Raw genomic sequence first — 14038 nt, forward strand, 5'->3', positions numbered from 1 at the left:
CCAACACACCCAATCTTTCTTCCGACATCTACTGTCAGGGGAAGGGAGAGACACCCCTATACACAGACAGTAGGTGGCTTCCTCTAACGTACAACTTGTGTCCAACATGTATTCGGGTACCCTACCCTGATGCCAGACACCAAGGGACTGGGTATGTTGAAATACAATATGTCTGATCCTTCTTTCCCTGACATATGCAGTCAGGAAGAGTCTGTGGGCACCTCGTCAACAATACTGTAAATATCCTTATTACCTCAGTATCCTGAAACCTGTCCTGATCTAGACATGGGTTCCATGGCAGCAAATCTGGAGAAGGAAGATAATCCAAGTATGGGTAAATGGACGCTCTGCTGTAGTTAAAGCCATGAATTCCGTCTTCAGGGAAGACAATAATTTCAACACCCTGTCATGGAAGAAATTTTTATTAAATGCATTTCACGTAACACATCTGCTACATAAGGGTGGACAACCCCAAGAGGGGGGTAAAATGGAAAGTGTAACCAGTTCCCATACCACTGGTTAAAGGGAACCTGTCACCGGGATTTTGGGTATAGAGCTGAAGACATGGGTTGCTAGATGGCCACTAGCACATCCGCAATACCCAGTCCCCATAGCTCTGTGTGCTTTTATTATGTAAAAATAACAATTTGATACATATGCAAATTAACCAGAGATGTGTCAGAGCTTGAAAATATGACTCCTCTCCGGTCACACAAGTAAGATATGACTATTTTATGTTAATTTGCATCAAAAAGGCGGGAAGTACAGAAATGCATAATACTTATTGAATTTGTCTGCAAATGAAATTAAAAGTGTAATTTATATGTTTAGGGTAACACAATGAACATTTAGAAAAGCTCAGTGAGGGTAGCATAGTAGAGGTGACAGGTTCCCTTTAAGGCATAAAAGGATATTCCCTAATCTCCTACTAATCTCACCTCCCCATTAAACTGTATGGAGACTGAGATGCCTGTGAATCGTCAAAAGCAGGTCATTGTACTCACTTTTGCTTGACAGGTTATGGTCCTAGTAGTGGTACCGCAATTATATCTTTATGGTATATTCTTTGGATATGCCATAAAATGCTAAAGATGGGAATATTGTTTTAAAGGGATAATCACATCAGCGCATGTCCCAAGAGATATGCTTCCAGGCTCTCTAAACTACCTGTCTCTAGCTGTAGGATTGGGACCTGACATGACATGGGATGTAACTCCTTCAGGTCCTAAAATAGCTATCACCATCTCCATCATTCATGATGGCTATGGATACAACATAGCACAGAGCTACTGTTTCTGTAATTTGGAAGCTATAAATACAATGTAGCCCTATGTGCTCGCATTCCCTGTCGAAATAAAGGCAATGATCTGGCCACCACACAAGACAGGTATCGCAATCCTAGCCATGAATGGTATAGATGAGAATGCCTTTTTAAAGGTATGGCTCCGATCTTGCAGTTCATTGTTACTAGCCTCTAGGGTGAGTTTCTTGTCTTATTATTTCTTTTATTCCCTGTGTTAGACCTAGCATGCTTAACTTTACTTGACCTCACTATTCTTGTAATGATCCCTGGTCTGACCTTCTGGCCATGCTTGACGTTCATCAGCCTGTCACCAACCCAGATCTGTCCTGACTACATATTTAGCCCAGCTCAATATAACCTTTTCCAATTCTCTATTTGGACCTATCCTGAGGATAGGGTATCTGAACAATAAAGTCCATTAAGGACTTAAAAGGGTTAAAGAGGTTTTCAGGACTATAGCTATTGATGACCTATCCTCCAGACAGGTCATCAATATCAGACTGGTTGGAGAAGGATGCACACAGATCTGTACACGGTGTAGTGGTCATACTGGGTTACTGCAGCTCAGCTCAGCTCCTATTCAAGTGAATGGGAGATGAGCTTTAGTATGGTGGCACCAGAAACTACTCTGTGCACAGATCCTCCTGTAAACAGCTGGTTGGTGCGGGTGCCAGACCCCAACCGACCTAATATAGACTGGAGAATAGGTCATCGATATCTGTAGAATCCCTTTAACCCTCTCAAGAACGTATGGACTCAGGATAGGCTCAAGCAGATAGTTGGAAAAGATTATTTTGGGCTGGGCTAAACATGTTCTCAGGACATATCCTGGTTGGCAATAGTCTGATAAACATCAAGAATTATACATCATATTACATGTAGTCTAGAGAACCACCTTTGGAGTAGTGGGGGGGTGGGGGGGGGGGGTGGCACCTTCCCCCCTCTGTACAGACCTGCATTGGAAGCATACTTACTTGTTCTCTGGACCCCGGCTTCTTAACTCCCTGGCCTCAGCTACCTCGCTTGGGTCACCCCACCGCCAGCATCCGCTTTGATACTGATGCAGGCAATCGATGGATGCAGCAGTGACCTGCTCCTCTTGTGTCATGTGATCAACTGGAATGACACAAGGGGAGCAGGTCACTGCTGCGATCAGCGATTGGCTTCAGTGGTGTCAAAATTGATGTTGACAGTGAGGGAACCCGAGCAAGGCAGCCGAGGCTGGGGAGAATAGGAGCAGAGACCCAGCACTGGGAAGCGTTTCCCTATGCATGTCTGCCCCCCCCCCCAAAAGATGGCCAACCCCTTTAAGAGTGAAAAAGTTTTCTGCAGCACTGCCGGGCTCCTTTCCACACCCATCATCATCAAAGGTCTGCCATCTGTATGCCTGCTGCCACGTATAGACATTGGAATCCATAGAGGGCAGAACACTGTCTAAAGCCTGTGCTGAATTTACTTTGTCTGGCTATGAACTGCAAATATATGAGAATATAATGTTCTGTACTACGGCTACAACTTGCTGTATACCACTTGTGTCTGTCAGAAAATCAAATGCTAAAAATACTTCTTCTGCGGTTCTGCTTGGTTTTTAGTGCACGGCTTCTGCTGATGACAAACATTTAACATTTACGTTGGACTCGCATCACAGATTACAACATGGCTGCACGAACGAAATATAAAGCCTTGGCATTATGAGCCAAGCAGGGAGAAGGGCTTCTAAGTCTCCCTACTGCAGTACGTGAAGTCATATAAAGCAAGGGTAAAGTGCAAAGCAAGTGGCGAAAGTGAACGGTGGGAACATAAAGACATACAGCGTCACTAATACAATAGCTTGGCCGTTATAATAGGTTACTCACTCTTTTACTTGCAGCAATCACTTGCTGTTCATATATATCTAGGTTTTTGGACATAAATTTCAAGGCAAATGTTCGACTGGCCAGCGCTGTAGAGTTGTCATTCAGTATTGCATGGTGCTCATACACCGCGGCAGTGTAGTAGTGGATTGTACAGGCGACCTGCGCCACACAACAGCAGTAAACCACCTGGATTACCACTTTGATGCCCATCTCTGTCATAGGGAGTTGTGTCTAGAAAAAAAATGTATGAAAATTGTTATTAGCCTAGAAATAAGCAGCTGGCATTGTTTACTGAGGACATGGGTAGAGATGCCGATGTACCGTTCCTACAGCGCACCAGAATTTATATACATCCCCACTGTCTTTCATCAGCTAATAGGGGCCTTTAGTTGGGGGGGGGGACAGGGGTTCTTCCTGTCTGATACAATTGTTTTATTCAAAATAATTAACAATAGAATAGAGGATGCTCACAGCCCACTGACCACCCCTCAGTGATGTAAGTAAACACAAAAAATTCTAAAAAATGGCTGGCTCACAGTAATTTGCATATAACTTTACTAATTCATGTATATAATACAACACAGTAAAAAACAATACATAAATATAAATAAAAAAAGACCTCCGGGGGAAACTAGCCTTACAGTAAAGGCGAAATATCTCACATATCAGGAACTACAAGTAGGGCAGTGTCTTAGTAATTAAAGGATAACTGTTGTATTTATTTTTATTTATTTTTTGAGTATTGGATTGTGGTGATTAATAAATCCTTGGTGGCCCTATTTCAACTTTTCACTGTGCTGCAGGAGATTAACCCTTTAGGGGGAGGGCTCTGGTTACTGACACTTTTGGGGGGGCTATTGTTACTGGCTAGTGAGGGCAGGCGGGATTAGCCTCAGGGTGAGGGAAGTGGCGGCCATCTGAACTGAATAGTGAAATTGCAGTTTTATGCAGACTGGTTGCTAAGGGCTGAATCTTATTAAATATGGGGTAAGTCAGCCTAATAGTAACTGATTCTGGAATATCATGTTATTAGTAACTACATATATGAAAATTGAAACTAGGGTCTAAATGTGACAGTTATCCTTTAAGTTATACGTGTCTGCGGGTTTTTGACAAACAAGATTGGAACCAGGCTGTGGAATGGACTTGCAGATGTACCGGCTGCCTGAACCAAATGGCAATAGTAAAGAAAATTCAAATGCTATTATACTTATCGTCCCTTAAAGGGGTTCTCCAGCCATAATTATTGATGACCTAACATCAGGATCGGCAGAGGCCCGACTCCCGGCAACTCAGCTGATCAGCTGTTAAAATAGGAGTTGGCGCTCCATGCGAGTGCGGCTTCCTCTTCATTACACTGCACTTCGTCTCGGATTCAAGTGAATGGAGCGAGTACTAGTCTACGCTGCCGCTCCACTGGAGACTAAACGTTGTGTAATGACGAAGAAGCAACGCTCGCATGGAGCGCCACCTGGTTTTCAAATGGCTGATCTGTTTCATTGGGACAGAGATAGGTTGTTATGCGTACTTTAGATGCAGCAAGGAGCTGCCTATTGGCCCATTGGAAACTGAACAAACAGCATTCCTAAAATTTATGATTTTTATATATATTTTTTTACAATTTTTTAAAAGGAATACATGTTATGAGCTTATTTTAGGTATGAATGTTAAAGTTCTGTAATAAAAAAAATTAAAAAATATATATAAATGTGGTATCGCTGTATTTGTACTGACCCAGAGAATGAAGGGAACAGGTCAGTTTCACCGTATAGAGAACTTCGTGAAAACGAAGCCCATAAAACTATCCCTGTGGAATTTATTTCCAGCTTCCCACTACATTGTATGCAATATTAAATGGTGCCATTAGAAAAACAAGTCCTCAAACAGTTATGTGAACAGAATTTTTTTTTTTTTAAAGTTATCGTTCTGGGAAGACTGGGAGTAAAAAACAAACAAAACAAAAAAAAACGCAAAAATGGAATATTGCCATGTCCTCATGGGGTTAAACTGAAGAAAAAGCTGGTTAAAATTGTTGGTTTCTCAGGAGTAGGTCTAAATCTGTATGAAGTCAAACAAAGATCTTTTCTGTCTGCAGAACAAACGAAATAGGTATTTTTATGTAATTGCTATTACAGAATTATTTAGCTTTTTTTGTAATCTTGCAATTCAAAAGTCCACTAACCACATAACCTGTAAAATGTCAGCATGGTCTGCAGAAGTACAGTACCGTAATCATCATATAATTCCGTTCCATTGGTGAAAGGAGCACAATTCAGTATTTAGAAGTTGTTTCAAGCCTTCTTGCTCCTTTCACTGTAGGATGCTGCCTAATTTCCATCTTACATGAGAATTGAAGACTTCTTAGCCACTTACAAAAGTAAAAGTGACCTCATCATCACCACAGGTGCATTATTTAGGATGGTCAAAGTAATAAAAGAACCTTTGTGCTAGTCCAAGTACTAGTGGAAGTTATAACTGTCCCTGTTCTAAACCAGGGATGACCAACAGTCTCTTGTCTGAGGGCCAAATAGTCAATATGAACCAGTCTCAGGGCCACAATAAACTAGACATTGATGTCTAATCCAACACACTAATGGCATATCAAAAGTACATGCCATGAATGTCTGGTAGGTGCAGGTTTCTTCTACAGGACTGCCACATATTGGGAGAATGGGGTCCTCTTCTTCCCCGTTCCTACAGAAAATGGATAGCATTAGTATTTATCTCTGTGTTCCTGTACTACACATCATTATTCTTCTTCTCCCTGGCATGGACAATACATGGGAGCAGCAACTAGACACAAAAAAGCATGCCTGTGACCAGATGGCTGGGGGCCACATGAACAGTGGCGGATCCAGAGCCTGGTCTCGGGAGGGGCACTTCCCGATTATTTTCTGTCCGCCGCCACAAAACAATGGTGCTTATAGAACAGACTCCACAGTCTAGCAGTATACTGTACATTGTGTGGCACAGTGTATGCTATATGTGTATAACAAACATATTTCACATGAAAACTTACAGTTACTTGGCTTGGCCCTTGGGGATCTCGGACGGCACTTCAACACTTTGGCCGGGGGCTCGGTGGAGCTGATGTGCTTTATCCTAATGAGAAAGATTTCATAATAAGGATTTGGAGAAGGGGCAGTGGGGTCGCAGAGCAGGGAGAGGATGGTGCTGCTACTAGGGGGCTCATACCATGGGGGAGTAATAAAGCCCACCATAATGCCCCCCCAGTAGAAATAATTCTCCTTATAATGTGACAGTGCAAAAAAATCCCCCCTTGTAATGCCCCCAGTTGAGCTAATGTCCCCATAATGTGCCAGTATAAAAAAAAAAACACTATATAGTGCCCCCAGTAAATGACCCCATAGTGCTCCTCTCCCCCCTTTCCTCCTAGTGCCCCCCATAATGTACCAGTATAAAAATGCCCCAGTAGATGCCCTCAGTGTCCCCCATAATTTGCAAGTATAAAATACCCCTTCTTAGTGCCCCCCGTAGATGACCCCATAGTACTCCTCTCCCCCCCTTCCCCATAGCACCCACCATAATGTGTCCCAGTATAAAAAGCTACTGTACAGAAGCCCCCATATAAAATACCCCGTCTTTGTGGCATTAGTAGATGCCCCTATAGTGCCACCCAATAATGTGCCAGTAAAAAGTGCCCCCAATAAATGTGCCAGTAAAAAGAGCCCCCTATAATGTGCCAGTAATAAGTGCCCCCATAGATGCCCTCTAATCATGTGCCAGTAAGATGTGCCCCCATAGATGCCCCAATCATGTGCCAATAATAAGAGCCCTCCCAGTGCCAGTAACAAGAGCCCCCCAGAATTATGCACCAGTAAAAGTATTGTACTGTACATATAAAAAAAAATATACAAAAAATAAAAAACACTTATACTTACCTCCATGTCAGCGATGCGATGCACACATCATCCACAGTGCCTGTGTCCCGCACTGTACGGCTCAGGCGGCGCAATGACATCACGCCACCTGCCTCTGATAGGCTTCTGGCCTAGTGCCGGCAACCTTTCAGAGGAACAGGTAAGGGAGACGCCTCTCCCTCCCCTGCCCCGCTGCAGCACAACCATCTGTATTGCTGTCCTGAGGACGGCGATACAGATGACTATGGAGATGAGTGCTTTCACAATGGAAGCGCTCATCTCCCTGTGGCCTGCTGCTGACGCCCCCCCACTTTTCACCAGGGCCGCGCCGCCAGCTTGGCGGGAAGAGGGCAATTGCCCCGTTGCCCTCCCTGGATCCGCCAGTGCACGTGAAGCCCCTGGGCCACAGGTTGAGTGCCCCTGTTATAAATGTATTACATTTAAAGACTTTTACTGTACCTTCACACAATTTCATTTAATACAGAATGGTGTAACTAGCAAATTTCTAAATCACTTCATTTTCTTTCTGAAAAAAGCTGTACCATCATGGCCACTAGGGGTCTCACTTGCATCCAATTTGCAGTCCACTGCCTGTTGTAAGGTAAAATCTGGCCCTGGTAACAGAGACTCAGAAGATGGCAGAAAGTGGGGGAGTGTCAGAGCTAGAGATCCTGAGCCTGCTTCTGAGTGAAATGCATCTAGATGCGCAGCTGAAGAGGGGAATAATTAGGCTAAGAAAAGGAAAAAAATGACATATTCCATATGATTGCACAATGAAGCACAGCCATTATGCAAACTTTTTTTGAAAGTGAGGGGAAGCGTTAAAGAATACTCTAAATAATAATAAACAGTTTTTTAATGCTAGAAAGCCATAAAATGAAAGAGTTATTACAGCCATAGCAACTAAATTGTGTGTCTTATCAGTGTAGTCCAAAGGCAACATTCCCATTGACACACACTATTTAGCCACCTCCAAACTCTTATTACTAAAGCCACTCACAATGATCCTCCACAGCCACCCACAGAGGGATACACACGTGACAATATTTTCAGGTGTCTGCTCTCTATCTAACCCAAGGCCTCCTGCACGTGGCCGTTGCAATACACGTGCACCTCGCATCACGGATGCGGAGCCATTGACTTGAATGGAAGGACGGATCAGAAGCACTACAGAGTGCTTCCGTGGTGTTTCTGTCCGTGCCTCCGCACCGCAAAAAAATAGAACATGTTCTATTTTTTTACAGTGTGGACGGATCACGGACCCGTTCAAGTTGAACGGGTCTCGATCCGTCCCAGCCACCGCATGGATGTTGCCTGTGTTTTGGGGACCGCAAACCGCACAACGGCTGTGTGAATGAGCCCTAAGTGTATTTTCACATTTGCATACAGAGGTGTCTGGCTATGCCAGGGGTATGTCAAGAATATGGATTATTATTTACTGGCAGCCCTGATTGTCAGTTGATTCATCTTTTGGCTTGTACACAGTCAGTGTACGTGCAAAATATGTTCCCACCCCCCAGCCATCTGATCGTCAGCTAGCAAGGGAAAAAGCCCCAGGGGTCCAGGCTTTAAGGAGGCCCAAGTGGATAATGTCACACCTCAACCAGCCAGCTTGAAGGCAACCAAATCTGCAGGAAAACCCCCAGCAGGGAACGGGGTCTCAGCTTTTGCCCAGGATCAATGCTACCTCCCAGACATGTTGGCACCTACATTTCATAAGGAATTATGAATCGTCCAGCCATCGCAGGCGCAAACCGGATACATATTTGTGTCCCGGTGGCCACGAGGAACGTGCCCATGTTCATGGTTTGATAGTGGGATGCCAGGGAAGGGAGATATACATATCTCCCCACAAAAACCAACTAGCGGCACCATGTTTGGACTCTAGTTGTAGCCGGAACCCAGGCGGATCCGTTGGTCCCAGAACCATCTCCCTGTGACCTTGTGGACTGGAGCTATGAACCCCAAAGGGTTTTGTGAGTCATTTGCAGCCAGTCCAGTAGGAGGGGAGTGAACCCCTCCCAAAAGCCGGCTACAGGTTAAAAGGCCTGTGCCAGCAAGCGGGCGTGTCTTTTTTCTGAAGAAGGGTCACATTGTGTAATGTGTTTAGGGGGACCCAGGAACTAGCTGAGATCACTGCCCTTCATGTGACTACAGCAAAGAACACCTCACAACCCAGAGGAACTTTCATCTTACCCAGTAACTGACTTTTACTCTGCTTAACCCTGTTGTACCCATATAACCTGTATCTGTAACCTTAGACCACTGTATATATTCTCTGTGTATATTGTGTTATATCTAGTGTGCCCTTACGGCGATTAAATATATAATTTAATCGTGTGCTATCTTGTATCTCGATCACGAATCCACACGTTCGTGTTTTGGCCTAGTTATAAGCTACCACGGGTTGGTTTCTCACCCTATATAATCCCATTAGCGGACCGGGCTTATATCAAACGAGAAGCTGGTGGCAGATACCCGGGCTGAGACAGCGCTGTGTTCACTGTGGCAGTGAAAAGGCTCAGCTTGTTGCCTCTCTGTGCCCGCGTGGACAGAAGGTATCTGTGTAAACTGTACCAAGCTGACCTTACCTGCTCCTCTGGAGGGCGTAACGTCACGCTGTCGTAACCTGTGACCATACTGCGTCTCGTGAGCTTGACGTAGGTGACGTTAAGCGGGCACGAGGTGTGGTATTCGTCACAGTGTAAATCACATTTTTTACATTTTTTTTCTAAATATATAAAACATTTTACTTTTTATTTTCGTCCCACTACACTCAAATAATACACTGCAGTTGATTTGAATGCAGTGTATTATACCTGTCAAAATTGAAGTCAGTGAGAGCAGCGCTGCAATGACGAGCTCAGTCCACTACACCGTTGATGGACCTGTCTGCTTCTGGCGCTGAAGCTATCGGCGAACAGCTGATCAGGAGGGGGTACAGGGTGTCTGAGCCCTGATGATTAGTTAGTCCTTGACCTTTCACATCATCAAAACATTATGAATGATACTAGAAACTGTGCCAACTAAAATCCCCAATTCAGGAGCTATAACACTGACTTTGACCCGACGATCTTCAAAAATCATGACCTCCACTTTGCGACACATTTCCTTTGTAGATGCTTTGACAGGTCACCTTGAACTAGGGTCATCTTCAATCGATTCCCTACCCTATTGAAACTGCTTGGTCTAATACTTTACTTGGTAGTACGAAGGTGGATCATCACCATACAGCAATCATCCTTTCATGGATTACTTTAGGCTTCTTTTCTTCCTTTGTAAGGAATTTAAAAGGGTTGTCTCATCTCAGACAATGGGAGCATATCGCTAGGTAGCTTTGTCTGATGGGACTCACACCTATATCGAGAACGGAGCCCCGAAAGTGGTGAAGGGCGCACTGCACATGTGCAGCCACACTCCATTCATTTTGTAAGGGGCCGCTGCAAATAGTCGAGCGTCGGCTGAGCTATTTCCGTCAGACCCATGGAAGTGGTGGCTGGTCATGCGCGCTGTGCTCCCATTCACTACTATGGGAAGAACGCTTGGTGGTGGCAGGACCGGAGTCCTCCAGCCACCACTTTGCGGGGCTCCATTCCCGAAATAGGTGCGGGTCCCAGCAGCTATCAGACAATGGGGACATACCCTAGCATTATGCCCCTCATTGTCTCAGATGAGACAACCCCTTTAATCACAGAACAAAGCTCTAAATCCCTCACTTTCTTTATAGACCCGCACTATACTGCACTTCCTGTCACTTCCAGTGCTTTCATCATACTGAACTGCTACTGTGTGTGTTGCATATCCAGACATGTCTCAACCTGCGCAGACAAGCTCCGCTCTTTAAGGCTCCATTCACAAATCTGTAATAATGGGTCCGCATCCGTTCCGCAAGTTGCGGAACGGGTGCGGACCCATTCATTCTCTATGGGGAAGAATGGATGCGGAGAGCACAATGTGTCCGGTGTCCATTTTTTGCGGATCCGCAAAACACATACGGATGTGTAAATGGACCCTAACACTGGGGTAGATAACTTATTGAACATCCCTCGTATATATTGACACTGCCCCTTGTAAACCTCTTACATGTATGTTATAAGTCATACACTAATGACATGCATAAGAAACATTTCAGTTGTAGAATTATTTGTAATTACGAGGGACATCATCGCTCTAGTCTTCCATACTCATTATAACTAGCACAGCAATTTCTAGCAATCCAGCGGCAGATGGAGGGTTAAAGTTATGAACACACATTTTCCTTAAATAAATGAACACAGCACTTCTAATCATCTGGATTTTTTTTTTTAAAGACACATCTCTGAAAAGAGCATCTCTGACGTAAGAGTGAAGCACCTCTCCAAACATGAGTGGCCACTCAAAGTTTTCCCAAATGAGACATTTCAGAAAAACTTTGCTTTATTCCTGAGCTTTTTCTTTCTTTTTTTTTTCTTTCAATCCCTCTTACTAATTAAAAATTATCTCAAAAGGGCTCTAATTGCTTCTCCATTTGTGGGGGAACAAAGCTGGTCAACTGATCCTGCTCATCTGCACAGAACTTCAGTGTGGGAAGCGTATTGTCATTACGACGTATAAATTGAGTCAGTGAATGTGGTTGTCACTGTGCGGAGCGGATGACAAGGAGGCAGTGGTGGACACACAGCACGGCTGCTGCTCTTCACAAGGTAAGAGGCTTTCTTCCCCCCATAGGGAGGAATCCACACACAGGAATGCTACATCTTCTGTATCTTCTGCATCTCTGTATACATTTTCCATATTTTATTAGGATGAAAGAAGCCCATGTTGTAGCAGCCTATATAGTATCGCTACTTATTGCAAGCATAGCCGCTCAGTCCTCCCGAGAAAGAGAATGGAAATCTTTGGGAAATCCATACAACAGGGATTTGGTAAAGATTATTTTTATGCCTTTATGTGCCCATTACTTTATACTCTATATGCATTGTACTGATACATTAATAGATTAAAAATGTCATGTGCCGAGCAAAAACACTGCAACAATGTACTAGTGATCATCCCACAAATATGATGATGAAGAGCTGACAGTACCAGGGTCCCTACACACATGTCTTACCAGTTTTTTACCACTACCCAAATATGCCAGAATAACTGCATGTACTTTTTTTCCGGGTGTTTTTTTCTTTTTTTTTTTCAAACAGCGTGTTTGCCCACTAGCGTTGCCTTCATGGCATTTTCCCATAGAGAAGAGGGGAAACGCCAATCTGTATTTTAGAAAAAAAAGCTATGAAGACAAAAAAACACCACCTAAAGAACAAAAAAGGCCAGCAGTAAAAAACTGCTCATGTGTCCAGTGTTTTTCAGCTAACACTGGAGCGGATGCTTTCAAAATCACCTGAGCGTCGTCTCCTTTGTAGAGTGAGGCTAGGTCTACACGACGACATTGGTTGCACCAGTGTCGCGCGACAATTTTTATAATGATAGTCTTTGGTGTCGCACTGCAACATGCGACATGCTGCGACTGCGACGTGACAGTCGCAAAAAATCCATTTGAAATGGATTTTTCTGCGACTGTCGCGTCACAGTCGCAGCATGTTGCATTGCGACACCATAGACTATCATTATAAAAATAGCCGCGCGACAAATGTTGCAGTGTAGTTGAGCCCTATATGTCGTCGTGTAGACCTAGCCTGACTGCGACAAGCAGTTGTAATGACACTGACAAGAAGTGGCAGGTCATTTGAACAGGAAGCAGTGTTTCGAACAAGCACTGCTACCCCTTCAAACAGCTGATCGGTGGGGGTGCTAGGAGTCGGACCCCCACCAATCTGATATTAATGACCTACCCTGCACATCATTGTGTCATCATTTAATATGTAATTATTTCTGTAAATAAATTGTAAAGATTACAGTAACGTGAACTACCGTAACTTTTCTGGCAACTGTAACCTGATCTTATCAAGTTTGTTCCTTTTAGTAGTGGTTGCATTTCACAGAAAATACAGCAGATATTCCCATGAACCACATCTTATCAGATTGTTCCTACTGGTTAAAGAGCATCTGTCACCAGGATCAACCTTATTAAACCAGACATAATGCCTGGTAGGGTTGATCCTGCTGATTAAAATGATACCTGTTTTGTAAAAATTGGATGCAGAATTCCAGAGAGGGGCGGGGCCAATCCCCTCCTAGACTACTCAGCTTTCCAGTGCTGGCCACGCCCCTCAATACACTGAAGCCATCACTTACATGAAAAATAAAAGTCGTTTTTTTCTCTGGAATGCCACAACCGATGTTGACAAGACAGGCATCGATTTAATGAGCATGATCAACCCTACCAGGCAGTATGCCGGGATTAATAGGCTTTATCCTGCTGACAGATGCTCTTTAAGGGCAGATGTGTATGGCAGTATTACATATCTATGTTATATAATTGACCAGGTTTTTTGTTTTGTTTTTTATCCTGGACTCATATCGGATGCTGTTTTATACAGGTACATTTCCTGTAGCATTTTTCTAGTATGCTTGCCACCGTTTTTGCATTTTTTTTATGATGAGATAATATTTTTATGCAATTTTCACAAAATACTGCCTTTTTTTTTTTTATAATGTGTCCTCCACAAATAAAAATAAATTTACCATATTAGTAAAAATAATAACAATTAATTAATTTATACTTACTTTTTTGTACAGTTTTTCAAGTTCTTGAAGTCTTATATCACTGGGAGGGGAGCACACATGGTGAATCCTGCGACCAAGGAAAAGCTGGCAGATGACGCAAGAACAAATGGAGAGTCCAAGTACAGCAACCTGCTCCAATACATGGACAACAATGAAATCGTGGACGTCTGAGCTCAGGTGTCAAATACACGCATCAGTCAGCAAGTTGGCGTACGGTAGCACGCACTAGATCCTGAGGCACGGCTTTACTAATTTGTTGAAACTTCTAATATAGAACACATTCTGTACATATCTTCCTCTCATATTTTATGGTAATAGAAATTTAGACTATTTTCATCTGCTGG

General features: G+C 43.6%; 1 protein-coding gene across 2 annotated transcripts in view; it reads right to left on the reverse strand.

Moving 5' to 3' along the window:
* BTD (biotinidase) overlaps window positions 1-14038 on the reverse strand; it is a 51693-nt gene that overhangs the window by 16825 nt on the left and 20830 nt on the right. The window contains exons 2-4 of one of the 2 annotated variants that reach the window (XM_044293729.1): window positions 13695-13823; window positions 3160-3390; window positions 254-403 (exon numbers count right to left, since the gene is read on the reverse strand). In XM_044293729.1, the coding sequence (XP_044149664.1) occupies window positions 254-403; window positions 3160-3378 (369 nt within the window). In that variant the 5' untranslated portion in view covers window positions 3379-3390; window positions 13695-13823. The remainder of the gene's footprint in view (window positions 1-253; window positions 404-3159; window positions 3391-13694; window positions 13824-14038) is intronic. The other variant, XM_044293730.1, reaches the window with a different exon arrangement.

This window comes from Bufo gargarizans, chromosome 5 (genome assembly GCF_014858855.1).
Source record: "Bufo gargarizans isolate SCDJY-AF-19 chromosome 5, ASM1485885v1, whole genome shotgun sequence".
NCBI lineage: Eukaryota > Metazoa > Chordata > Amphibia > Anura > Bufonidae > Bufo > Bufo gargarizans.